At 43.1% G+C, this 26,600-nt stretch overlaps 2 protein-coding genes across 3 annotated transcripts in view; one reads left to right on the plus strand and one right to left on the minus strand.

Moving 5' to 3' along the window:
• Nucleotides 1–821: 821 nt before the first annotated feature.
• LOC107127556 (protein PAPPAS) lies at nt 822–1,448 on the plus strand. The gene is made up of 2 exons (XM_015436679.3): nt 822–985; nt 1,295–1,448. Exons 1-2 carry the CDS (start codon nt 822–824, stop codon nt 1,446–1,448), a joined length of 318 nt encoding a protein of 105 aa, XP_015292165.1.
• Nucleotides 993–26,600, minus strand: part of PAPPA (pappalysin 1) — a 246,711-nt gene continuing 221,103 nt past the window's right edge. For both annotated transcript variants that reach the window (XM_015436678.4, XM_074016697.1), the window contains 3 exons: nt 22,184–22,255; nt 17,356–17,454; nt 993–3,396 (listed from right to left, as the gene is read on the minus strand). In XM_015436678.4, the coding sequence (XP_015292164.2) occupies nt 3,289–3,396; nt 17,356–17,454; nt 22,184–22,255 (279 nt within the window). In that variant the 3' untranslated portion in view covers nt 993–3,288. The remainder of the gene's footprint in view (nt 3,397–17,355; nt 17,455–22,183; nt 22,256–26,600) is intronic.

The following is a 26,600-nucleotide window of genomic DNA, read 5'->3' on the forward strand; positions in this document are numbered from 1 at the left end:
CTTTTTTACTGCTAACAATCTAATACTTCAAATGCAGAACCTTCAGTGTTTTAGGGCCTTTGAGCTGCTGATACACAATAGTGCATCAGAGCTGCCTCTCAGTGCTCTGGTCACCTAAACAGAAGATGACTGAAGGAATGAAACGATGAGTTAATTCCCAGGAGGAAAATGAAACTGGGAATAAATACATTGCTCAAATTGAGCTGACACTCCTCCACTAAGGTTTGAAAAGACCCTATTAATGATACCTTCCACGTGGGCATGAGGTTGGCCACCAATCAAGTAGCCTCTTTTGCCTAATATCCTTGGCAAATATATGTTTGTTAGCAACAGGTCTGAATGAAAGAGACTGAGTGGGTCTTAATTCAGAAGAGCTGAATTCACTCTGTGAGTCTGAAGATACAAGTCAGCCTCCAGGAATCTTTGCTTAGCTGGATAGTGTGGGGATAGATGATGATGGGAGTGAAGATAGAAAGAGGATAAGGACTGATTTGAGGGAAGCTGGTAAGGTTCTTTTGTGGCTCCTGAAATCACATCATTAGTAATGTCATCTTTGGGTCTTCAAAGTTTTTTGTATTACCTATGGGTATAATTAAGCAACTGGGAGGGTTGATACTGTTACCTTTCTTAGCTTGTATCTTCTAAGTTAACATCACACAGGCTGATAACTCAGCTAGGGCAAGAGAGAGGCCTGGAGAGTTGGCAAGAGTGCGAAGATACTGGAGAGGGGTTCAGAATAGGATCGATTCTTCTAATATTATTCTTATTTCTTGCTAATAATTGGTCCTTATAATTACAGTGAAGTAATGGTCTGGATATAAATGAGATATGGTTTTGTGAGGAAGAAGCATAGAGGATTATTCTTAACAACTGTGGCAGTCTTGCCAATATGGAACCCAATTTCAGAGTTTGTGAAATGGTATAAGTCTCATAAACTATCTCAGCACTGCATCCGTATTTGTGGGCACCTGTGCCAAAAGCACCTTGATATGTTTCTTTTTTTTTTTTTTTTTTGAGACGGATTCTCGCTCTGTCACCCAGGCTAGAGTGCAGTGGCACTATCTCGGCTCACTGCAAGCTCTGCCTCCTATTTCAGGCCATTCTCCTGCCTCAGCCTCCCAAGTAGCTGAGACTACAGGCGCCCGCTACCACGCCCGGCTAATTTTTTTTGTATTTTTAGTAGAGACAGGGTTTCACTGTGTTAGCCAGGATGGTCTCGATCTCCTGACCTCGTGATCCGCCTGCCTCGGCCTCCCAAAGTGCTGGGATTACAGGCTTGAGCCACCGCGCTCGGCGATATGTTTCTTAATGTAATTGGCCAGAGATGGCCAATAGATGTCTTCTCAAGTGTTTTTGATCACCAGTTAAGTGCTACTGGGAGTGATATAATATGGTGGTTCCTAAAGTTATTTTTGGTCCCATTTTTTTTTCTTGAAAAAAGACTATGATAGATTAACAACACCTGCCTTGGATGCAGGAGTTAGGTGAGGCTGCACATGTGCGTGATATTTTCTATCCCTATGCTAGGTTTTGTTTCTGTTGGCTGTCTTCACTAGACTTGAGATGACTTGATTTACAGTAATCCCTATGTGATATAACTAGTCTAGACCTTCCCTTCACCTCAATTCCCAGCTCCAGGTTTCAGAAAGCATGTCACACTCAACCTTTCTCTCCAGTTCATCCTGTATTAATTTCTTCCCATATTAATTCAAAGGGAGTGGACAAGTACCTGGCTGAAAAGAAACAAAGAGATCCCCAAAGTGGTGGGGGCTTCGACATACAATTGGCTAATTTTCACTTAACTTTTGAAGGCTAGACACGGGAGAGAGAAAAGCATTGCCCAGTCACAGGTATGGAAGGGAGTACTGGTAGCTGGAAAAACCATATAGAAAACACGATGACCATGTTGAGTTGTTGGTGCTGAGGCTGTGAACTCTTTGGCTTCCGATGGCCCTCTCGAGAACAATGTATACTATTCTTATAAAAGATTCTTTCTCCCAGAATTATATCTCCTCAGAGCAACAGCGAAGTTCTCAGGACCAAAGCCTACTCTAGCCTGAAGGGCTAGGAAGATTAGGATAAGGATAATAATCCAAGAGTCTCAACAATTCCAATAGTCTCTGGATGGCTCCAACATCATAGAAATTTAACACTGTTCCACTTGTTTACAAAATCTAACACTGGCTTAGACATTCTGGACTTTCAGTGAGGGTTCCAGCATCTGATGTCCCTCAACTCCTTTCCAGGGTGAGAGGCCCACTTACAGGAAACTTAACTTCTCACCATGTGGACCCATAAGGGTTTTTCTCTTGCAGAAGGGCTAAAAAGTGAGGAGCTATGGAAAAATGTGGGTCACTTTTAAGGCAGACTGTTTGGTTGTGTGGGATTTTTTCTAACCTAGTTCTACCATCTTGGATTATTCAATGTATAGGATAGAGCAGCAGGAAAAGTAGCAGCAAATGTGGTCCCAAGGCAAGTTTTGAGGGAACAGGTAAGTCCTAGAGGGATATTATTACCTCAAGCCTCAAGCAAGGGGCTGACATAATACCTTGACATTGCAATCCTAAGCCATTCTCAGATTGGCCTCGAACCCTGGAGTTGGGGTAAAATCCCCCATGGCAGCAGAAGAATTGGGGCGCTTTGCATACCTTATAATCTTTACCTCTTCCTAGCTCCTAGTTCCCTAGAAGATAGGTGATCACAGACTATTTCACTGCCAATCCCAAAGGACTGTACAATTGTGCATGTCCTACATATTCCGAGCCTCAGGGTGTGAACTATCTTGACATCTCCACACTTGGTCTTAGCAGTTTCTGCAAATTTCTTTCTCCCAAGGATAGTTGGCTAGGAGCTTGGGAAAGAAAAGATTGAGTTTATTCCAGTCTCTCTCTGCTCATCTCCAGAACTGCCCTCACACAGATGTTTGTATGGGTGTGTATGCATGCATGTGTACTAACCACAGATGGGCACACTCTAGATATAGAACATGTTTCTTGCTGTGGTTGTGTGACAAATGGCTAGAATTTTAGGAGGCTCTGGGACTGCACACTGTATATGCAATCCATCTCAGACTTTGGGATGGGAATCCATTTCATCATCCAGCATGGCGAAACTTGGTTCATTCACCCCACTGTGAGTCCTTCCTGGGTAAAATTAAAGGCAGACCGGTTGGGTGCTAAGGATCCCTGGTGTGGAGAGGCCATTCCATTGAGCAGCTGACTGTGAAATCAATACCAAAGGGATGCGGGTCCTGGCGTTGGGAATTCTTTGACAACTCCTTGTCCTTCCTTAGCCATGGCTGTATCCCCGGAGGTCTTTCCGGCTGTGTTCTTGGGCCTGGGGGTCCCGACAAGCACAGTCACCTTGTAGGTCACAGGACATAGGGAATGGGGTGACCTGCAGAAAGAGAGAAGAAGCGAATCAGGTGGTTTGGTCTGAAGCAGTAATGATCAGGAAGGCAGTGGGGGGCAGTGATACAATCACTGGATTTGAGGAGCAGAAGGTTCAAGTTCAAGTCATGGCTCTGCTTCTTGCTATATCCTGGTGATAACTTTTATCTAGAGCACCATGATCATAATCACAGCAGTTTTCATTTACAGAGGCACTTGCTATGGGTCAGGCATTTGCTATGGGGTAAGGCAATGTACTCAGTGATTTCCAAACAAGAAAACACTTTTGACAACTCTGTAAGATAGATGCTGCAACAATCACCCTTTTATTGATGGGGAAACTGAAGCTCAGAAAGGAATAAGAATTTGCCAAAAGTAATAATAAGTGTCAAGTCTGGTATTTAAAGTAAAACAAGCTACTTATCTCTGAGCCTCAGGTCCCTATGTAGAGCTGATATAATAAGACCCACTTTGTACTGTAAACTATAGGAGCTGAGTAAAATCATGGGTGGAAAATTGTAGTGCACTATAGCAAAGTTGATTAATAGAATTGTGTAATGGAATATCTGATGTATATGTGATCAAGTGAAAGAAAGGATGTGGAAGTGTCCTCTGAGAAACCATAAGTCTCTGTACATATTAGTCACTTTGATTTTAGTAGGCAATGGTGAAAACAAAAAGCATGTCTCAGGGAAGCTAGACCACCTTCTGGGAGGCTTGGAATCCTGAGTAGGGAATAGATCGTATGGAGGTTTCGCACAAAATTTGAAGGACCTGGGAAGCAGATTTTAGCATACGAAAAAGTGAGAGGACTGAGTTCAATCCAATTTCCAGTTCGTTCTTTCATGTGTTCTGTGACCTTGGCCAGCTTTCCTTTCTGAAAACTGATAGGAAGAGCCCAACAGAGCGAGTGTCTTCCCCATCCAGCAGATAATCTATCTTTCCAAAGAGCACAGTGCAGTCCCTGCTTGAGTCCCCGCCTGAACTAACGCAAGTAGATTTCACCTCATTGCATCATGACATTTGCATATCACTTTCCCCAGAGAGTCTCCAATCTGCGCAGATGGATTTAATGACCTCATTTGCCTCCTGCCTGGGCAGGGTCTCCAAGTGGTCACGTAGTCTCAGAGAGAATCTTTGTTTCTATCCCTCTCTCTCATGTACTTGTGTACTCATTCTCAATGTCTAGCTCTTCTTTTTTCTCTGCCTCTTTGACCACTTTCCCTCCCTCCCAACCTCTCTCCATCCTGAAATTTTGCAATAATTTAAAACGTAGAATGGAACATCAGGAAGATTTAAGTATACACCCCAGCTTGAGACGTGACCTTGAACATGTGAGAACATCTACTTGAGACGTGACCTTGAACATGTGACAATTTCTCTGAGTCTCAATGAACTCATTCATTTAATGGGAAAAATAAAAGTGTAGACCTCCTGAGGTTGTGATAAGGAATACATGAAATAACTCACGAAAACACCTCACACAGTGCTTGACATATGCTAAGTGCTCAATTATTCTCTCTCTTTCTCTCTCCCGCTCCCTCTCCTTTATTTTTTTGGTCTATCCTCCCACCACTTCTGTGGCCCATAAGGCAGAGACCAGGTCAATCGTGTTTATTTCTGTTTTCACAGGGCCTAAGCCACAGAATGAATAAATTTCTATGCATTGCTCCATCTCTTTCTGACTCTTTGTACTTATGGCTACCACAAGTCTTTGTTTCTCTTTTCAGTTTAAATTCCTAAGTGCTTGATGCTGTGGTAAGCATTTCCACAGTCCCTTTTTCCAAGCAGCACCTCTCTTGCTCACAGCTACTTGCTGTTCTCTGTTTAGGACATTTACTTTCCAGCCTCTCTGACTCTGTGGAATACATCTAGGATATTCCATCTAGAATCTAGAATATTTGCTCCTATTCATTTTACCTTGAAGAGAAGCACAGAATGTTAGAACTGGAAGTGTCATAGAGAGAAAACCCTCCAGTCCAAATAGGGAAACTAAGGGGAAAGCCAAGTCAAAATCCAACCAGTGGGGTAGAGTGTGGACAGTACTATCATGAAAGCCAAAAGGTTCGGGTTGGGATCCTTGTTTGCTTCACACTCGCTGAACGATTTTGGGAAAAAATCCCTCCACTGTCATGATCTTAGGTTCTACATCTATGAAAGGAGGATTTTTAAAATACCATATTTCATATCGCATTTTTTGTGAGGATCATAGCAAGAAGAAACATGCAAAAGTCCCAGCACATGACCTAACACCTTTGAGATGCTCAGTGCCGAATACATATATGCTGAATCAAATTTCTCACTCACTCATATTTCACCATCTTTCCTGCCTATTGTCCCCCACCTCCCACCTTCCACACTTGAACAATCTCCTTGTCCTTAACTCCCCCATGCTTTATCCATCCCTGTCTCCTACCCTTGCTCTCATTCTATCATTAGCACCATCCAGTTACCTCTAATGTCTTCTCTAAAATTCTCTCTGTAACACTTTCCCATTGAGTTCAAACACCCATTAGGGATGGTTTCATGTCTGCTTTATCTTTTGTGCTTTCTGCTGCACCTCACTCAAGGCAAATATTCAAAAAATTATATGTCTTAGAATAAAATCCAAAGTCCTTACCACAAGTTCAAGGCCTTGCATGATCTGATTTCTATATAATTCTCAGATCTTACATGGTTCCCTTCTCCTCCTCACTCTCATTGGCTTCTTTATTTATCGGTTCCTCATATACTCTGTTTTCCTACTTTTGTGTCTTTAGCCACTAATGGTCCTCCACTCTGACTGCCCTTCCCTGGCCAGCTCTTTTTCATTGTCCAGGTCTTTTCTCAAGTATCACTACCTCCCTCAGTAGTCTGACCAAAGATATTAGGTTGGTGCAAAAATAATTGTGGTTTTTGCCATTGAAAGTAATGGCAAAAATGGCAATTACTTTTGCACCAATCTAATAGCACCATCGCCTTCATACCATATCACAGCATCTTATTTTTACACCCTTCTAATACTGAATTACTTCTTTACTTCGATGTCAGCTCCCTCTGGGCAGGGACCATGACTGTTGTTGAACTGAGTCTTTATGCATTCAATGACCCATGAATGAATGAGCAAATGAATGCATTAATATGCAGGCAGAATACAAATCAGGGAACCTCCACTCTTGCAGTTGGCTGCTGGGTGACTTTAGAGAAGTTACTTCCCTTCTCTGAGCTTCAGTTTCCCTACCTATAACAAGAGTTGATTTTCATAGCTTCTAACTTCCCATCTGGCTGAAAATCCTTCTCAGTCTGAGAAAGGTAGAAGGCAAAGACCTGGCCAGAAAGGAAGTTGAAACATAGAATTTCTTCACAAATCCTGTCTTGAATGCTTCCCTTCCTGCCCTCCCCAGTTCAATCAGCTTCTCCAAAATTGTTGGCTGGCAAAGCCTTGCCACCAGTTAGCTTCTCAGGCCTGTCTCAGCACTCTGGCTATGCTGGAGTGGTATCACCTTTTTCTTCCTTCCCCAGGCCAGTCTGGGCAGTTTAAGCACTTCCCAAATAAACACCGAAGGAAACTCAATCAGAATATGACAAAGCCTAGGAGGGTTGGTCTTAGGAGGCCTATCCAGAGCCTCCTTGTCTCCACTACATGCTTGTAAGTAGTATGTTGTAGACTTTACACAGAAACTGTATGACTTTCAGCAAGTCCCTGGCATCTTCAGCCTCCCCATCTGTAAGACAAGAGTCTTTATCAAGACCTCGCAGGGCTCTGGTGAGGAGTCAGTGAAGTCATGTCAGGTTCAACCTAGCTCTCAGAGTGCCCAATGTAGAGGAGACACATGGTGTTTTCTTCCCTCCTGTTGCCTCTTTGTGAACTGCCTGTTCAGAGCATTGTCTGTTACAAGCTTCCTCACTGATCACAGATATAAAGCTGAGAAGAAAAGGGTAGAGATTTTCAGGTATTCCTAGGTCTAACCTGGAAAGGACTTTGGGACACCTGTTCATGCAGGTTCAAGCGGTGAATACCATTGTACACACACTAGTGATTCCCAAGGACCTTCCACATGCCAGATGATTTTTATATAATAGCTCTCTGACTCCACACCACCTTGTGAGACTATCACTATTAGCTACCCATCTTGCAGATGAGAAAATAGAGGTTTCAGAATGTTTAAAGCAAAACTAACCTGTCCCAGGCCTCAGTACCAGTCAGTGAGTTGATGATGCAGGATTCCAAAACCCAGTTCAAACACTTGAGAGCTTTTCAGCAAGTGAGAGTAAAAAGAAGGGGGGGAAAAAGGTATTTTCTTCACAACGTGAAAAGGCTGACTGCTGCTTTGTCTTTTTAATCACCAATAACCTTTATCCTTATTACGTGCCTGGCACTGAGCTAAACTCAATGTGTATCATTATCTTACTCACTCTGCCCAGCAATGCTAAGAGGTAACTATTCTTACTATCCCCATTTTACATCTTAAAGGAAACTAAGATGCAAAGAGGTGAGTCAGTGGACTGGCAGGTGGCCTGGCACTCCTTAGCACCATGCCCCAGGAGGACGGCAGAGCAGCAGTCAGGGTCCTCTCTTCGCAGATGAAGAAACTGAGGCATGGAGAGAAGAATCACATCTTGATAAAATCAGAGCTCTGAGCCCAACTGCCAGATTCCCTGACTCCCCAAGCAGCTCCCCACCTTCTCCCTGAGGCGGCCTCCCAAGAAAACCTACCACCCACAGCATGAACACCATGGTGGCCAGTTTACATTTGGGGATTCGCAGCATCATGTGGCTAGGCTGTCCCATAAATGGCTTGGCCACCCACTCTGGGATTCTGTTAGCAAGCCAGGGCCGTGACTGCCAGGATTCTCTCCTTTTTTACTCGGGGCTAGAGAGGGTGCTCCGGCACATGGGTTCTCCCTCTGGGTGAGCTGCTGAGGCTAACACCTCCATCTGTGAGTGTGAGTGGCTCAGGAATGCAGCTGAGGCAACTGTACCACAAGGCTCTGGCTGCAGATCCTGTCTAGAGCTGAGAGACATGCAGGGGCTGGATTCTGACTCAGACTCCACAGGGAGGTAACTAGCAGAGCATGGTGGGGGTGCTGGTTGAGGAGGGACAAGAGTCATGTTGTGCTGATGGTCAGAGAGCTTTGACTCTGTCTCCTGCTGGCTGTGGGGGCCACATCACTGGCAGGTCACTTCACCTGGTTGAATCTTAGGGTCTTCACAGTGCTGATGGAAAGATTTCATGAGGACCAAGTAGATAAAGGCATGACACCAAGGGCAAAGATTCCTCTGTAAGTTTCTTAAAGGTAGGATGGATACAGTACCTGGCATAAAACATGGAACAGTTAATGTATACAGAAGCTTGTTTAAATGAAGATAAAGTGGTCATGTGGATAAATGGAAGATAAAGTAGAAAAAATATGGGTCAATTGGAGGAAAGCACTGGCCTAGAGGAGAAAAAGACATGTTTGAGTCTTTGCCCTGTTGCTGAATTTGGTGTATGCTATAAGGCAAGTTACTTCCCTTTTCTGGGCTTCAGTTTCTCTATCTGTAAAAAGGAGGTAGTAACAGTCCTACCACACAGAAGCATGTTGGGTAAAGTATGAAATGCAAGTAAAGCATTTAGCATAATGCATGGCATAAAATATGTGCTCAATAAATGATGATGCTAGTGGTGATGGTGGTGATAGTTTTGACAGTGAGGTAATGATGATTATGGTGGTGGTAATAATGTTGATAATTATGCTGATAATTTTTTTGGGATAGAAGGGCTGGATTCCATCATAGGACCAAAATAAAATGAGTGTCTACTTCATCCATAAGGAAAAAGTCAGGGCTACATTCCAAAGCAGGGGACCAGGGGAGGGATGGGATTTAATAACATTCCAGAAGCCAGTAATTTTTGAATATGGAAGAGTTAGTCTAGTGTGCTTAGCCATCTGCTTGTTGTCTCTTACTAATCCTCCAAGTTAAGCATATCTACTCCCTCTTCTAAAAGGCCTTCTGGGATTCCCTAGACTGGCTCAGTGCTTCAAATTCTCCTGAATACCACCATTGGCCTCTGGATAAAGTTCAGTCTCCTTGGCTTGGGTGATAAAAGCCTTGCTTATCCATCTAGGCTCATCTTTCATCCCTTTTCCCCTTGCACCATGCTCTGGGCATACTCAGGGAATTATAATTTCCTTAACACTTTCCCTAGTGTCTGGGCCTTTGCACAGCCTATTCCTCTGGCCAGAGATACCCTTTTCCCTCCCACCCCTATCTCTGGTCCTCCCTTACTCCTTTCATCTGGGAAATAACTTCTGGTCCTTTCGTGTATTGCCTTTGTTGTTGCCTTCCCTAGGAAACTTTGCTGACCTCCTGACTTGCTGTGTCTCCATGAGTACTTGCTATACTCTAAATGTCTGGCTACTCATCCATAAAACATGAACTCAGCGCAGCTGGGACCAGGTTCTTGCTCATGGCCTAGTACAGTATCTATCACACAGCAGGTACTACCCTAAATTCACTCGTTCAAAAAGTATTTATTTGTGGGTGTTGAGTACGTACTATTGGACAGGAAACATTGAGGTACACTGGAAATTGGAATCTATCAATAAACAAACAAGAAGCACATTCTTATCCTCATTAATTCTGCATTCTAGCATCAAGAGGGGTAGGGGTCATCTGATCATAAATAAATATATTTTATAGTGTATTACAGGGTGATAAGTATTAGGGAAGAAAGAAAAAACAAAACAGGAGGCAAAGCAAATGAATGTGGGAGTGCCAGGGTGATGTGGGGTGGGTGGTCAGTGTTGGACTCATTGAGAACATGGCACTTGGGCAAAGACTTGAAAGAGGTGAAGGAGTGAGTCATGAGGATGAATAGAAGGGGGTTCTCCACCAAAGAAATTGCCAATGACACAGTGACAAAGGCTGTAAAGTAGAAGGATGCCTGAGCTGAGTTAAGGACAGCAAGGAGTCCAGAGGGCCAGAGGTGGATAAGAAAAGGCATAGACAGTGGGAAGGGGGCAGTCAGAGAAGCAATGTGGGTGGGAAAAGCACCCACATTTTCCCAAGGGCTTTGCAGGCATTGGGAAAACTTAGGTTTTCACTCCAAGTAAAATGGGAAGGAACTGTATGTCTTTGCATTGAGGTGTGATGTGATCTGACTTGATTTAAAAGGACTATTCTGCGAGGTTAGGAGTTCAAGACCAGCCTGAGCAATATGGTGAAACCCCGTCTCTACTAAAAAAACAAAAATTAGCCAGGTGCGGTGGCACGTGCCTGTAATCCCAGCTACTCAGGAGGCTGAGACAGGAGAATTGCTTGAACCTAGGATGCAGAGGTTGCAGTGAGCCAAGATTGTGCCACTACATAATGAGCCTGGGCAACAGAGCGAGACTCTGTCTCAACAACAACAACAAAAAGGATTATTCTGGCTGCTGGCTCAAGAAGAGACACTGATGTACATCCCCAAGTCAGCTACCCAACACCCAGCCCTTTGTTGATATAGGTTATCACCCACTCTGCTAAGAAGGCTGCTCTCCATGTAATGATGTTGATTATTTTTCCATATCTTATAGAATCACTAACCTTCTTAGACCAATGACCAATATGCTACATGTTGGGTAAAATGTCCTTTCTTAAGAAACCATGTTCTCATTTAGATAGGGTTTAAGATTTAGCAAATCGGTCATTTAGCAAATATTGCAGCCCTACACATAATTGCATGAATTGGGTGCACCATCCTGTGCTGAGATGTGTTTCTGGGATTAACCTCTTCTTATTCTCTGTAGGTCTCAGTCTTAACTATCCCTCCGCTTCCTGCTCAATGACCAACTCATCCAGGAAGCCATCTGAAGAGTCCTTAGGCACATTTTTAGAAAGCCTTGGTATGTTGAGTTCTTAGACAGGAATCTAATTCAAATATCAAGACATAAAAACCCAAAGTGAGTCTGGCCTACTCAAGGTCACAGAGTTAATAAGTCACAGAACCGGGACTATACCCCAACTCCCCAGACATCTATAACAATCAGTCTCTTAGCAGCCATCTGAAACATGACCACAACTAGTGTTCCAGGCCACCACACCTTAGAAAGCTTTGGTATGTTGAATACGTTAAGGTTGTTTCCCTTTTCTCCCTCACACCCCAACACATGCTTACTTAGAATGATTCCAATTATAAACTCAATATTTTTTGTCATGAAGGGAAACCATTGGAGCGACCATTCTGGAAATCTGCTTTGTATTTGAGGCTCCTCAAGGCTCCAACAGGAAAATAATAAACTGACATCCTGAGAGGCTGAGTCCTGCCCCTTCCTGTCTGCCTCACACTGCAGGCAGGTGTCTGGGTGGGAAATTGGACACCCCTGTCAGACAGAGTTTCCTGCACTGTCTTGCTCTTGTCTGCCAGCCGGGTCCAGGTCACCCCATAAGGCGGATGTGGGGAACAGCTGGTGTCTGTACAGACAAATACGGGAGGGAGAATGAAGGGAGCAGACAGTCATCATGCTGTGCCAAGGCATCGCAGAGGCCCTAGCCCTGGGAACTGGGAAGAAATTTAGGTGGAAAACTGGCAAGAAGGAAGTCTGGGAGAAGATGCTGAGTGCTTAACTCTGGGCCTGGAGTTCATACCAAGAACTTCATTCTTGGAGGTCTACAAAGCAAGAAGATTACCCACAAGGGGCAGGACAAGATGCTTGGGCAAGACACAAGCCCATTGCAAAAGGATGTTCCCAGGGATTAGAGGCAGGTGCTGTGCCGCTTAAGTTCTCTTGGTTTGCATCTTAGCTTTACCACTTGCTAACTGTGTGAACTTAACCCTTCTAAGCCCCAGTTTCATCATCTATAAAATGAGGATTAAAAAGATAACACCTAGGGCAGCTCACATCTGTGATCTCAGCACTTTGGGAGGCTGAGGCTGGAGGATCATGTGAGCCCGGGAGTTCAAGACCAGTCTGGGCAATACAAGAAGACCACTTTCTATACAAAAAATATGAAAATTAGCATGGTGTGGTGATGTGTGTCTGTAGTCCCAGCTATTTGGAAGGCTGAGGTGGAAAAATCATTTGAGCTTATTAGGAGGTTGAGGCTAAAGTGAGCCACTCCAGACTAGGTGACAGAGTGACGCTTCATCTCAAAAGAAAAAGAAAAAGAAAAAAAAGAACAACATCTACAGCAGGGTTATTGTGCTGATGAAATGAAATGACATGTAAAGCAAAGCAATAACTCTTAGCTATTACCATTCGTTCAGAGTTAGGAAATCCTAAATCCCAAACACAGCTCTGTCACCTTGTACAAATGATTCCACTTCCCTCAACCTCAACATTCTACTTGGCTGAAACATTCTGGAGTTTAAGTGAGAGATGCACAGAGATCCCAGCCATAGCCCAGCACATAGTAAGTGCTCAGTTAACTGAATTCCTATAATTTAGAAAATTGCTTGGAAGTCACCCAGGGGTGAGTTTCTCTGAGTGCTAGCCTGGGTGCGTAAGGGAAGGGAATGTCTCATGATATGGGACTGGGGCTGAGGGGACAAGTGGGACCTAAACAGGTCCAGCAGGTAAGGGCAGAGGCATGAAAGGAAAGTAACCTCTCTCCTTCTCTGAGAGGCTTCCTAAGGTGGAAGATGGAAACAGAAACCAGCACTTTCTTCTGTCCTGTGGATGCCCAGGGGAAACTCCAGTCTGGGCTGCCGGGGATGTCAGGATGATGGGAAGGCTGGGAGACTTATCTTCCCCCAACCCCATCCCTGCTGCTGCTGGGAAAAACTGCTCTCCTCTTTGCCAAGGGAGGGGTCCCACCCCCAAGGTTCCCTGGCAGTCTGGGCTTATGGTGAAATGTCTCCAACCAGAATGGGGAGGGTCATGCCGAGGTGTGCTGGGGACATAGGCACCCCGTGTGCTTTCTTCTGAAACTCAGCACCATGCAGGAGAAAAAGCAGAACTTGTGAGTCAGACAGAACTGGGTTCAAACTTGGGCTTCCCCACTCACTTGCCAAGTGAACTTGGGCAAGTCCCATATATACTCCAAGCCCAGACTGGTTCATCTGTGTGATGGGGATAAGAATAGTGACCTCTCTGTGTTGACAAGAGGATTAAAGAGGATTGCAGAGGCCAAGTGTCTGGCAGAGTGTCTGAAACATGCAGTGGTTCACTTGGGGAAGTCTTGTGTTCTTATTTATTGTCTCCATCTATCACCACCTTTAAGCCAGTCTACTGCAGGGAGTATTTGGGGGTGTCCAAGAAAGAGGATAAAAGTTTCAAGAAGTTGAAGTTCCCTTAAAAGTCAAACTGGGAAGTCTAAATTGTAGGAAGTGTGTTTTTAATTTGAGACACTATTCTTTTCCAGAAGTCAGACTTCTAGGAAACTTGCATCTGAAAAGCCCCAAACACCTGTCCACAACTGAAATAATGATGGCAAAGTCCTATCTGCCATAAAGGAGGCCGTTAGTCTCTCTAATCCACACTTCATGTACAGTTTTAAGAGACCTTTCCTCTTCTACCCCCAACCACTATTCACCTTCACCAGGAAGACTCCTGCTCCCTCTTCAGATCTCCATGTAAATGTCCCTTCCTCAGAGAAGCTTTCTTGGACCTTCATGCTGTTCTCCATAAAATCTCACACTTCCTCATCATTGCCTCTTCCACAAAAGTAATTAAGTGCAATAGTTGTGTGGCTCCCTGCTTAATAACAGGCTCCCCTAATAGACTACAAGTTTCACAAGGGCAGAAATACTGCCTGTCTACAACCTGGTCTGGTGCTGAGTACACAGAGATCCTCAATGGACATTCAACTCATTGGATGAAGGCAGCTTGGCCATCTGCATTCTACACCCTCAGCCAACAGGAAGAAACAAGAATTTAAAGTGGAAGAAGAGGATTTCTTAACATAAAAAGCCCAACTACATTTATAATGTGGGTAGACAAGGAAGAAAAAAGAGTATGAAATGCATCAGAGCTAGCAAAGAACCGGTTCTGGGGTTCCTTAGTGAAGAGTCTGTGCTTATCTCAGGGCCTGGGAGTCTGAAATTGCTGCACTGGAACTCAGTACAGGAACAGAGAGCCAAAATGGTGGCTTGATGTTCAAATAATATGTATATGGTAAAGTTACTATAATAATTTGGAACCTGGCCAGGCACAGTGGCTCATGCCTGTAATCCCAGCACTTTGGGAGGCCAAGGTGGGTAGATCATGAGGTCAGGAGTTCAAAACCAGCCTGGCCAAGATGGTGAAACCCCATCTCTACTAAAAATACAAAAATAAGCCAGATGTGGTGGTGGGCACCTGTAATCCCAGCTACTTGGGAGGCTGAGGCAAGAGAATCGCTTGAACCTGGGAGGCAGAGGTTGCGGTGAGCCGATATCGTGCCATTGCACTCCAGCCTGGGCGACAAAGCGAGACGCCATCTCAAAATAAATAAATAAATAAATAAATAAATAAATAAATAAATATTTGGAATCTGAACCTGAACCTCAATCTCATGACTTCATATTCCCACAATGCACTCCGTAGAGAGAGGAATCCATTTTGGAAAGTTCTCTGTCAAAAAATCAGCTTCATATTTCATATTTTAGTACCTAAGTTACAATAGGTAGGAACGTTATTTTAAATAGAGCTGCTCTTTCTCCAGCCACTGTTGTCAGATGGAGCCATAATTCTGTACAAACTTCTGTTTCAAATACAAACTTCATCGTCCATTCACGTTCAAAGGTGGCTGATTCCAATGGAAGAAAATGGATAATATTGTTCACTATATTCATTTGGAAACAGGTATCAAGAGCCTTAAATATGCTTACACCCCTCCCTTAGCATTTCAATTGTAAGGATCAACGATAAAGAAATAATTAGAGCTATAAAAGTATTTTATGTGCAAAGATGCTCATGAGTATCATTTTAGTTATAAGAAAAAGGAAATAATCCAAAAGTTAAAAATAAGAGTTGAAGTAAATTGTTACATAAATTATCATACATCACAACCATATAATAAACAACAATGCAGCAAAAAATACAGCTGAGATGTTTATACTACTATCAGATTTTTTTTTCTTTTTTTTTTAATTTTGAGATAGGCTCTCACCCTATCGCCTAGGCTGGAGTGCAGTGGTATGATCACGGCTCACTGCAGCCTTGACATCTCTGAGTTCAAGTGGTTCTCCTGCTTCAGTCTCCCAAGTAGCTGGGACTACAGACATGCGCCTCCATACCTAGCTACATTATTATTATTATTATTATTATTATTATTATGTGTAGAGACAAGGGTCTGCCTGTGTTGCTCTGGCTGGTCTCCAACTCCTGGTCCCAAGTGATTTGCCCATCTTGGTCTCCCAAAGTGCTGGAATTACAAGCATGAGCCACTGTGCTCAGTGCAAATAATTCTTATGTCTAAGATTTCCTATGCTAAGTAAACAAAACTAAGCAAAACAAGATTGCAAGCTAGAAAGGCAGTGATATATACATAGACAAAAATACCCTCACACTTAACAAAATACACAGAATAAAATACACCAAAATAAAAAGCAGTGGTTTTCTTTGGGTTTTAAGATAATAAGTGAATTCTTTTGTTTTCTTCTTTCTGAATTTTCCAATATGCATTATTTCATAATTAGAAAAAAATGATAAAATTCCTTAACAGAAAATGAATTTTATTGTCCCCTACTTAAGCAAAAATTGTACACCTTCAGTGTCCTATCAAAAATCAAAACCAAACCGAAACCAAAGAAGGGTAGGCATCTGAAAAGTATTGCCCACATGGGACTGACTGATCCTGGACAATCCCAGAATCTTTATTCCTCAACCAAAAGATTCAGTAACAGCCATTCGATTAGAATGTGTTCCTTGGGTCTTGTCCTATTTGTTCCTGTATTTTGGGTCAGAGCTTCTTTCTTGAAGAAACCAACTCTCCTAAGGATGTTGCAAAATAAAGGGACTGGGATTGGAATCCAGGAACCTCACTCTTTCTATCACTCACTTTGTCACCTGGGACAAATCATTCGTCTTTTATGGGCCTCAGTGCCCCTATTAATAAAATGAAACGTTTGGGCCAAGATAGTCATAGAGGGCTCTTTAGGCATGACTGACTATGATTCTTTGCTTTTCCTGTCTCAGAAACTCAGTTCCCTCTTCTTTAAAATGACACAGATGAAATGATCTTTCAGCTCAGATTGCAGAGGAATATAAAAATAGAAATAGTTTTCCATTAACTCATTCATCACAAGAACGCTTCTCAGCCCAGGCTGGCTGGGTTACCACCTCGCTCCCAACTCTTGGCTGGGGCTCCTCACTCTGGTCTCAGTGGCAGTCAGAGAAAAATGGAGGTGGCCACTTTTCTGTGAGGGGTTAACATGCATCTATCGAATGTTTTTTCTTTGGTTTACTATAAACACTTGAATCACTCCTGGGTGATTAAAGAATAAAGAAAAAAATAATATAAAGAAAAAAAACCATGACCATCTTTCCCTAATTCTACAGGTATGACAAATAAGAGATAATTAAATGCTCATAAGACTGTAAATGACCTCATTAGGGATGTACTATTTTCTCTCTCCTAGACTTCAGCCCTACCCCCTAAAAATGTATGTTCTCTCTGGGATTTTACATGCCAGTGTCCTGCTCCAGACACCATTCTTTTGACCACCTCCTCACCCCTTCCTCTTATCCCTCAAGTTTCAGTGCAGATGCCTCTTGCTCTGCAGCGCCTTCTCTGACCTCTTGCCTAGCCCCCCAAGCACTTCATCCTTCCTTTCTGAAAGTATGTATTGCAGTTTTATTATCTGCTTCTGTACCTGATTCTAAGCTTTGAGAACCACATCTGTAAAAATCAGCCAGGGCCTAGCCCATGATATTAGTTCAACTACTGACCAAAAGAATAAAAAAATAAAATGAAATAAAGCTTGTGGACAGTGCTGACACAGTTAGGACAAGGGTTGTCCAGCCATGTAGCAGTGATCCTGGCCCCACAAGCTGGAGAAGCGGGCAGGAGGCAGCTGTCGAGGACTGCACCCTGGCCTACCTTTTTGGTCTTCACTGTGGAGGTGCAGCAATCCCCGCCGTCATAGTTGCAAAAGGCTCGGTTGTTGATGGCATCACAGTAATTATCTCCCATGAAGGGCTGGAAAGTGAGAGAGAAGCAGGAAATGAGGCCTTGTTAGCATCCTGGAGTGAGTGGGAGCTGACGTCTGCAGTCCTTCGGGTGTCTGTCATCTTTTCACAGCCCTCCACGATTAGCTGGCCAGGCTTCACATCCCCAACACCCCCTTGGATAAGTTATCACCTCTACCATTCATAAAGACTCTTATCTTTCTTTGTACCATTCATAAAGACTCTTACCCAGTTTTTTCCAACTAGAGTACAGTTATGCTGAGGTACATACTCTTGTGTGCTTGGGTATGCAAAACCACAAATTAAATGACTTACATCTTCCTGAAAGAGGGCTCATGTTACTCAAAGACATGACCAGGAAACGTGAGCCTCCTTCTCCCACTTTTTTCAGTAATAATTAAAAACATAATTTATAATAAAATATATGCAAATATGTTAGGAAGCTGAATGTAAACTGCCCCAAGAAGTATTTAAAAACAAAAGATAAAATGTAAGAACTCATAGAAATTTGGCATCATGGTCTGTGTGTGATGGTGGGCTCCCTCTCACAAGGAGAGCAGATATACTTGATGTCACATGTTTTACATGTTTGTTTTCTTCTTTTGCTCTCCAAACAATAAGTGAGATAGGTATTGTTTTTCTCACTCTACAGATGAAGATGTGGAGACTCAAAGACAGGGACTTGCCCCAAATCACACTGGCACAGTCAGAGTAAGTGATTTAAATCTAAGTTGGCTCTATGGTTTTTTACTTCATCATTCTCGGCTGTTCTAGCATATGCTGATTTATTTCTTTTCTTCTATGTGTTTTTCCACCCCGGGACACACCCAAGATGAAGAAAAGATAATAGAGTCAAGCCTTTATTTATCTGAACCCAGAGCCTTTTTAGGGGAAAGTCCAAGAGTCTCTTGGATTCCCTAGTCACTTGTATTTCCTAATCCCAACCGCTAGCACATTGTATTCTGTGGTCTGTTTATGTTTCTGTAGCTGGTGCAAGACTGTGAGCTCTTCATGGACATGGGCAATGCCTAGTTTGTCTTTGCCTCCCAGTCACCTCATTTAAGGCTGCATACAACTTTGGCTCTTAGTAATGTTTCTGCAGTGGGATGTAACTGTACTAGCATAGTGTCAAGGGCAGCTGGCAGGGATTGAGAAAACCTGGGTTCTAGTCCTCCCAACCTCAGCCAATGGGGTGGTTACTTCGTGGTTTTGGTTAAGTAGCTTTATCTCCTCTAGGCCTCAGGACTCCCACTAATGAAATAAAGAGGCCAGATTAGTCCAGTAATTTCTCAAAATAGTGAACCTACCCCTCTCCTCACCATCAAATGCAATATTGTGTGACATTTCAATATAGAAAGCAGATGAAAGTGAAACCACTCTGATTAAAGTGCTGGTTGGGGTCTCTAAAGCTCAGTAACTCATTCATGGGAAAGAGACGTCATTGGTTTAACATCTTTGCATCCGAGCATGCCTTCTGTGATCCAGTGATCTCCCTTTCCCATCTTCACTGCTCCAGAAAGAACCAAGCTCCATCCCAGGTGGCATTCCTGGCTTTTGCCTCTGTGTTCCAAATTCTCACTCACAGAACCTTTGCACCCTGAACTCATGATGCCAGATTTCATTTCCTCACTCCACTATTAGAGTCCTAAAAAGATCACAGCTAGATAGAGCTCTAAGAGCAAGGAAGACCTGAGCTCAGGTATGTGGGTATGCATGCACATGGCTGTGAGTTCAGATGTGACTCTGCTGTGTGACCACCAGAATGAACACATCACATTCACATTAGAACATCGGGGTACAAACAATGAAGGATAAACCCTTTCTTTTCCTTCCTGCCTCGGGAGGTCTGCCTGTGGGCTATGTTCTTTTTTATGTAATAAATGAACAGAATAATGATGGAGACTAATTGTCCCTTCCTTAGAATTAAACGAACTGGCTTGGTAAAGAAGTAGCTAGGGAAAAAGAGAAAAATTAAATGAAGGTGGTACTTTTTTATTTGAGCCCAGAAAAACATTCTCCAGTCCCATCACTAGTTACTTTACCCTATATGTTCTTTCCTGCAACCATACCCTTTCATCCACCTATCCATCCATCCATCCATTTATCTTTATTCAATCCTATGTATTTAATTCCTACTATGTGTTACACATTATGCTAAGGAAAGGGATGCAATAGTGAATCTACATAGATATAGTTCCTACCCCTCCAGACCTTATACTTTGGTGAAGAGACAGACTTTAATCACATAATCACACATCTAATTAACCAATTTCAACTCTAATAAGAGCTATGGAGAAGAGGTGCATGATGCTATTAAAGAGTAGAAAGATTTGATCTAGACAGGGAACTCAGTGAAGGTGTCCCTGAGGAAATGACGCTTCAGCTGAGATCATAAAGATGAGTAGGAGTTAATTAGATGGGGGTGGAGAAGAGAGAATTTCTAGAGACAGGGAACAACATGAGAAAAGCTCTGGTACTTAGAGATTTCTCCTGTCTCTGGTGTATCTCATGTTGCTACTTCTACTAGTAACGCATTCAGACAAACAAACCATCCTTCAAGATCTAGCTCAAATGATACCTCTCCAAAATGCCACCCCTAATAGCCTCAGGATGCTCTGTGCTGCCATAGCCTCTTTTATTTGATTCTGTGATAGCTCTTCAGAATTTTAAAATTATCTCTTTAATTGTCTATATCCTTCACTATAATGTGAGCATCATCCATTTATGTATCCTAGATTGCTAGCAAAATGTCTGGTATTTGTGCAAAACTTTATCAAATATAGATTCCACAAATTTATTTATTAAAATGATGGATGGATGGATGGATGGATGGATGGATGGATGGATGGATGGATGACAGGCAATAAGATATCATAGATGACTCCAGGAGAGCATAATACTATTTTCACTGGACTAACACCAATATATTCCCAGAACTGGAACAGTATCTGGCATATAAGAGGTTCTCAGTGAAGCTTTGATGAACAAGTGAGTGAATGATCACTTTGGACCCAGCATGGTACAGAAAACAGGGGCTCAAGGGTCCCCAAACCCTTTCTTTATCTTGGATACCTCTGGATACTCGAGGTTGATAGTCCCAGAGTTTGTATGTCTTCTAAGCATAATTTTCAGCTCCAGACAAGGCACTATTAGAACAAAGCTAAAGAGGAAAGGAGATGAGGGGCACCTGCAAGGGCAAAGGCGATAAACATCACTGACAGGGCTCAGAGTCTGACAGGTGAGGGTCTCTTGGGTCTCACTGCTGAGTCCAAGGAAGGATTGAATTCTGCTGTCACACTGGTTGCCCAGACCACTGACTCAGCAGAATGAGTGCCCAGGTAACTCAAGCTTTCTTTTCCCACAATGCTGGACTGACCCAAAGAAATAGAAGTAAGCAACAGCCACAGGGCCTTGGCTTTGATTTTGCCATTCCTAATTGAAGCCTGGGAGAATGGGGTTCCTAAAGTCAAGTACAATGTCAAGTGCCCTCAGGAAATCCCTCAACAATGCAGAGAAAAAAATGTATGACCTAGGGACTGTCTTGTGACACAGATTAGGGAATGGATCATAGGCAGGCAGCAGGAGAAAAAGCACCAGCCTGGACGTTAGAAGAGCTGGGCCCATGTTTTGTCTTTGTGGTTATCATGCTGTGCAAACTTGGACATTCCATCCCCTCTCTGGCCCTTGGTTTCTACTCTACACACCAAGAAAATAGAGCTAGATCAAATTAAGAGCCTTCCCAGTTTTGGCATTCCATCAAATTTTAGATCCAGCCACTGCCTGGGTCTCCGTTTACCCATTTTAAAAATAAAAGGTTAGTTGAGATTAGTAAAAGAGTCTTTCTGGTTCTGGCGTTCTAATACTTTCATCAAATACAAATTTTTCTAGGGCATGGTCTGATCCTTTTCACCTGCGTTTTCCTCAGTGGGCTCTGGATGAACCACAGAGATTCGGCCATCCACCTGGAAGGGATTTGGGACCGTTTTTTCACTGCCAGCTGGGAAGAGCCACAAGGGGCAGAGTAATGTGCAGAAATGTCTTTGAGTTCCGTGGACAGCCCTCCCTTCAGGACACAGCTGATGTCCCAAGAACCATGCTTCTTGAGTCCTCCCAAGCTTGTCACTGAGACACCGAGCCAGATCTCTATAATTCCAAGCTCTAAGGAATGGCTCAACTGTGAAGTCATAGAATTTAAGGGTTATAAAGGCTCTTCCACTTCAGCTCAATGGTTAGGTGTAAGGCATTCATATTCCTTCTAGGGTTGAGGCATGAGTAAATGACTAAGATGTGGGCAGAAGGAATAGGTCTGCAAGTAAAGGTCATCAGTAACATGGAAATTAAAAAGAAAACCACCTCACATGACTCTGTAAAGGTTAAATGTAACAATGTTGGTAAATTTCCAACATTAGCATATTCTAGACAGTAAATCATTATAGCCTCCTGCCCTTCCTTTCTTACAGATTCCATATTTTGTAGACCACAGGCTCTGGAGCCACAAAAGCCTGGCCTGGAACCCAACTCCATTCCCTATGCTTTTTAATATGCTTCTTTATATCTCTGTGCCTCAATTCCATCATCTGTAAAATGAGGCTGCTAATCCCCGTCCAAGAAGTCTGCTAAATGGATATTTTCAACACTCAGTAGGTATGGCAAAGGATAGCCAACATTAATATAACAATAACAATAACAACAGCAGGATTATTTCCAGGGAACCGAGGAGTGCCTTCCTGGTGACTCACCTCACAGCCTTTGACGCAGTGAATCAGAGCAGGGTGAGGATACCACTTGAGACCAGCAGTGCAGACAACTCTCTGTGGGAAGAGGGAGAGAGAGGTCAGATGGGCTTGGGATTGGGAGGGACCCACCTCCGTGTTGGCATCACATTCAACCACCCCACCTCTTCTGGGACCTTCCAAGTCCTGACCTCACCCTGGCTTTTACATGGAGAACTTGCCTGGGTACTTGCAATAACAGGAGCCATAAGATTAAAATAATATTTGTGTTCACCGTATGTGTCATGGTTCTGTATTTCCCTGGCAGGAACAAGGGTTGAGGAGAAGCAGAACTTGGGGGTGGAGACACAATCAGAAAGGCCCTTCAGAAAATTATTGACTAATGTTCAACCCATTCGTGGAGTTGGGATAAGGTTGGGGGAGGAGGGGTGTGTGCGTGTGTGTGTGTGTGCGCGCGCGCATGTGTGTGTTTGCATGTGTATGTGTGCATACATGTGTGTGGCTACAGCAGGAGGATGGGAGAAAAGTGTGGAGAAGCATTTCTTAAAGCATGAGCTGAAGACCACTTTCATCAGCATTGCCGTGGGAGTGTGTTAAATTACCGGCAGATTCCTCAGACCTGCTTTGGATTTAATGAATTGGATTTTCTGAGGCCAGGCCCTGAGACTCTGCATTTTAGCAAGCCTGTCAGATGACTCCAATGCACACTGCAGTCTGAGAGTAAATGGGCTATTATGAACCAACCTATAGTTCAAAACCCTGGAAAGGCAGAGAACCCCTCCTGCTGTCACCTGCTGCCATGTCATACAGGTCTGCCTTCAGTTCCCTGAGGTTGCCCACGGTGAATTCATTCTTGCTCTTCCCCTTCCCTGAATGCCCTTCCCCATTTCGTCACTTTGAGAATCTTTTCAATGTCTGCTCAAAACTTATGTCTTCTTTGGCACTTTTCCTAGCCCCGTCAGGCAGAGCTTATAGGCACTTATTTATAGCCTCCTCTTTAAAAATAATGATGATGATGATGATAATGACTACTAAAATATATTGAGTATATTTGTTGTGCTAATTACTGTATGCATTATCTTATTATTTCTTGCCACGATGCTGTGAGGTGGGCATTAATCTTATGTCATAAGAGAGTAAATTCCCCATGCTCCATAGCTGTTAGGTAGGGAAACCAGGATTTGAAAATAACCAATTGTTTCAGAAATGATTTAATAAAGCTCATAACATAAAATCCAACATGATGATATTTTTTAAAGTGGGTGAAAGGAGAAAGCTAAATAAGACTAGAAAGATAACATAGTATCAGGGATACAGCTACCATAAAAATTCTAGAAGCTTGGCCAGGTGCGGTGGCTCACACCTGTAATCCCAACACTTTGGGAGGCCGAGGCGGGCGGATCACGAGGTCAAGAAATCGAGACCATCCTGGCCAACATGGTGAAACCCCAACTCTACTAAAAATACAAAAATTAGTTGGGTGTGGTGGCATGTGCCTGTAGTCCCAGCTACTTGGGGGATTGAGGCAGGAGAATTGCTTGAACCTGGGAGGCGGAGGTTGCAGTGAGCTGAGATTGAGCCACTGCACTCCAGCCTGGTGACAGAGCAAGACTCCATTAAAAAAAAAAAAAAAAAAATCCTAGAAGCTCCCTTTTCTATTCTCCATAGATGCCCAGTTTTCATGCCAGATTACAATTATTTCTTTAAAGAATAAAATGAAATGAAATAAAATGGTACATGCTTAGATGTGTATTGAGAGGCAACTGTGAACAAACAGCCATGGAAGTCCACATGATCAGAGCTTGTCTGACTGACTGAGAGGCCAGTTGATTAATTTTAATTAAAAAATGAACAGTCACATGGGCCAGAATGTGGAAAATCCATGTAAACAGCCTATTCTCTCCCTGAGGGCAGACCTATATGGGAGCCAAATTGTAATTAGGTTTCTTGGCGAGGTTGTGACAAAGGGAATCAGGTGACCCTAAGACTGGATTGGGTGCCTTTCTTCTCTGCTCCATAGCATGTCAGGTTCACATTAGATATGCCATGCCTTCAGCAATGCCTGGCACACAGGGGATGCTAAATAAATATTTATTTTATAAAGGAACAGATTCTTCTCAAAAGAGAGATGATCTTACCAATGGACAATAATTTATTTACTTGTCTTCCTGTCTTCTAGAGCATCAGAAGATCATCTAAGGTCAAGCACTAGACTTGTCCTCTAAACAAGTCTAGTTTAGAGGACCAGTTTAGTATAGGCTAAATGTAGCCACTCTCATCCTCCAAGTAAATCAAAGACCTTGGAGAAAGAGCTTAACCTGATGATCTTCCAATCAGTCTTGCAATGTGAAATCTGCTATCTTGTCTCTTACTACTTCTGTTGAAATTGTCTACCTGTCCCCAATACACGCATAAACTGGTATGGGGAAAAGTCATGGGACATGATATAGGACAGATGTGGTTGCAATTCTGATTTGGAATTGCTTTGCAAATTTCCACTATGAGATTTGGTTCTCTCATCCATAAGATGGGTACTGAAAATGTCATAGACTTGTTGAGATGGTGCATTCATATAAATGATGTGAAAATGGTAAACCTAGTACCAATTGTGTAAGTTTCTTGAGGGCAGGTCCTGAGTTGTAGACATTTCTGTATCCTTCCAGGGTGAAGCATGGAGCACAGTGAAGAAATACATGAAGGAATGTGATACAAATACAAATGAGAGAATTTGGGTTGTTTCAGTATTCCTTTCTTCCAGTTAAGCTATGTTCTTCCCCCTCTGCCTCCCAGCCATGGGGCTGGGTGAAGAGGATCATCTCTTTTCATTCTCTTAACCAGATTTTCATCTCTCATTATGAGAGTCTGTTCCCAGTCAAAATCCATAGATGTTGGAGGGCATTTGGTAAAGGTTCAAGAAGTAGAAAACAGCAGTTAGAATTCACTGGGGATTTGATGCTCATGCCTTCCCCTGTTTATCTGAGGGCTAATTTAATCCATCTGTAGGAGTGTCTTGGTGTGGTTGTACAAGTTTCTGTCAGTTGAGGTTTACCTGACGTGAGTTTGGAAAAAGGACTTTTATACTATCTGCATAAGCCTATTTATCTTTCCAAGGCTTTTGGATTTTCCACTATTACTCAGGGCTGCACGCCCCACCTGTCTCACTACAGGGCCCCTCTGTGTGCTAGAACTGGGAAAGGGGACAGGCAGTGGGAGCTGAGGAATGGCGAGGCTGTTTATAGGAGAAGTTGGGAGATCCCAGATGGGGCCCCTCAAATGTCAGCCTTTTTCCTCTTGATTCCAGTGAGACATCTAGCCCAGTCACAGCTTTTTCAGATAAGGTTTTGTAAGAGGGCTTTCATTTCCTGCCTTGGTGGTAGGAAGAACAGACTATCTTTTCTTCCTGGCTGCAATTACCATCATCATCATTGTCATCATCATCAACACCACTGGCACCACCATCATCATCACCACCACCACCATCATCATCATCAACAGCACCACCAACACTACCACCACCATCTGCACCATCTTCTTTTTACCATCATCATCATAGCAGCACCACTACCCCGCCATCATCAGCAGCATGAAAACACCATCACTAACATCACCACCTCCACCAACATCAATACCATCATCACCACCAGTATCCTCATCCTCATCAGCACAAAATTCTCTATTTAATAAATATTATGCTCTAAGCCCTGGGCTCGGAGCTTTCATCTCATGTAATTCTCACCATAACTATGAGATAGGTACTATTTTTGACTCTGGTTTACACAAGAGGAAACTGGGGCACAGAGAAGTTAAATGACCTGCCCCAAATCGTACACATAGGTAGTGACAGTCAGCAATTAAACCCACATTTATCTGGTTTTAAGGTCTAGGCTTTGAACACCATAATCTCCTTCAAAGTATACCATCCCCTGAAGCTGTAAGTAGAAAATAGCTTACTTTTTTGACCGATGGGAAGACCAAAGTTCAGAAAGGTGGAGAGGCCCTTTGAGACAAATGTTGGAGGGGGTAGAGCATCTAAAAGATGAAGGTCCAAGAAGACAGGCCCCAAGCAGAGCCAAAGACATGTGAGAAGGCATCTAAGAGAGCCCCCTCATCCAGAAGCCCAGATCTGACACCTCTCCTGGATGTCTTCTAAGATGAGCCCTTTTCCCCTTAGCTTTTTCCCTTGATTTCTGGGACCTGCTATGAGCAAATCATATCAGTTATTATTATTATTATTATTATTAATTATTAATTATTTGCTTTTTGTTATCAGCCACCGAGTTTCTAGCTTCTTTCCAGGGAGAGCTTTTTAAAAGCCTAGGCTTTTCCCACTTCGTATTCCTAGTGTTTGAAGAGTACCTGCCACTTGGAAGTGCATACTCGATGTTTATTGAATAAGTAAATGAACAAATGAACAATCAAATAA

Source organism: Macaca fascicularis, chromosome 15, assembly GCF_037993035.2.
Source record: "Macaca fascicularis isolate 582-1 chromosome 15, T2T-MFA8v1.1".
Classification (NCBI taxonomy): Eukaryota; Metazoa; Chordata; class Mammalia; order Primates; family Cercopithecidae; genus Macaca; species Macaca fascicularis.

Excerpts from the sequence above, each read along its gene's own strand:
- LOC107127556 (XM_015436679.3), top strand. The coding sequence starts at position 822 with ATGAGATATGGTTTTGTGAGGAAGAAGCATAGAGGATTATTCTTAACA. Across the intron at positions 986-1,294 it reads CACCTGTGCCAAAAGCACCT|CGATATGTTTCTTAATGTAA; the intron begins TGATATGTTTCT and ends CACCGCGCTCGG.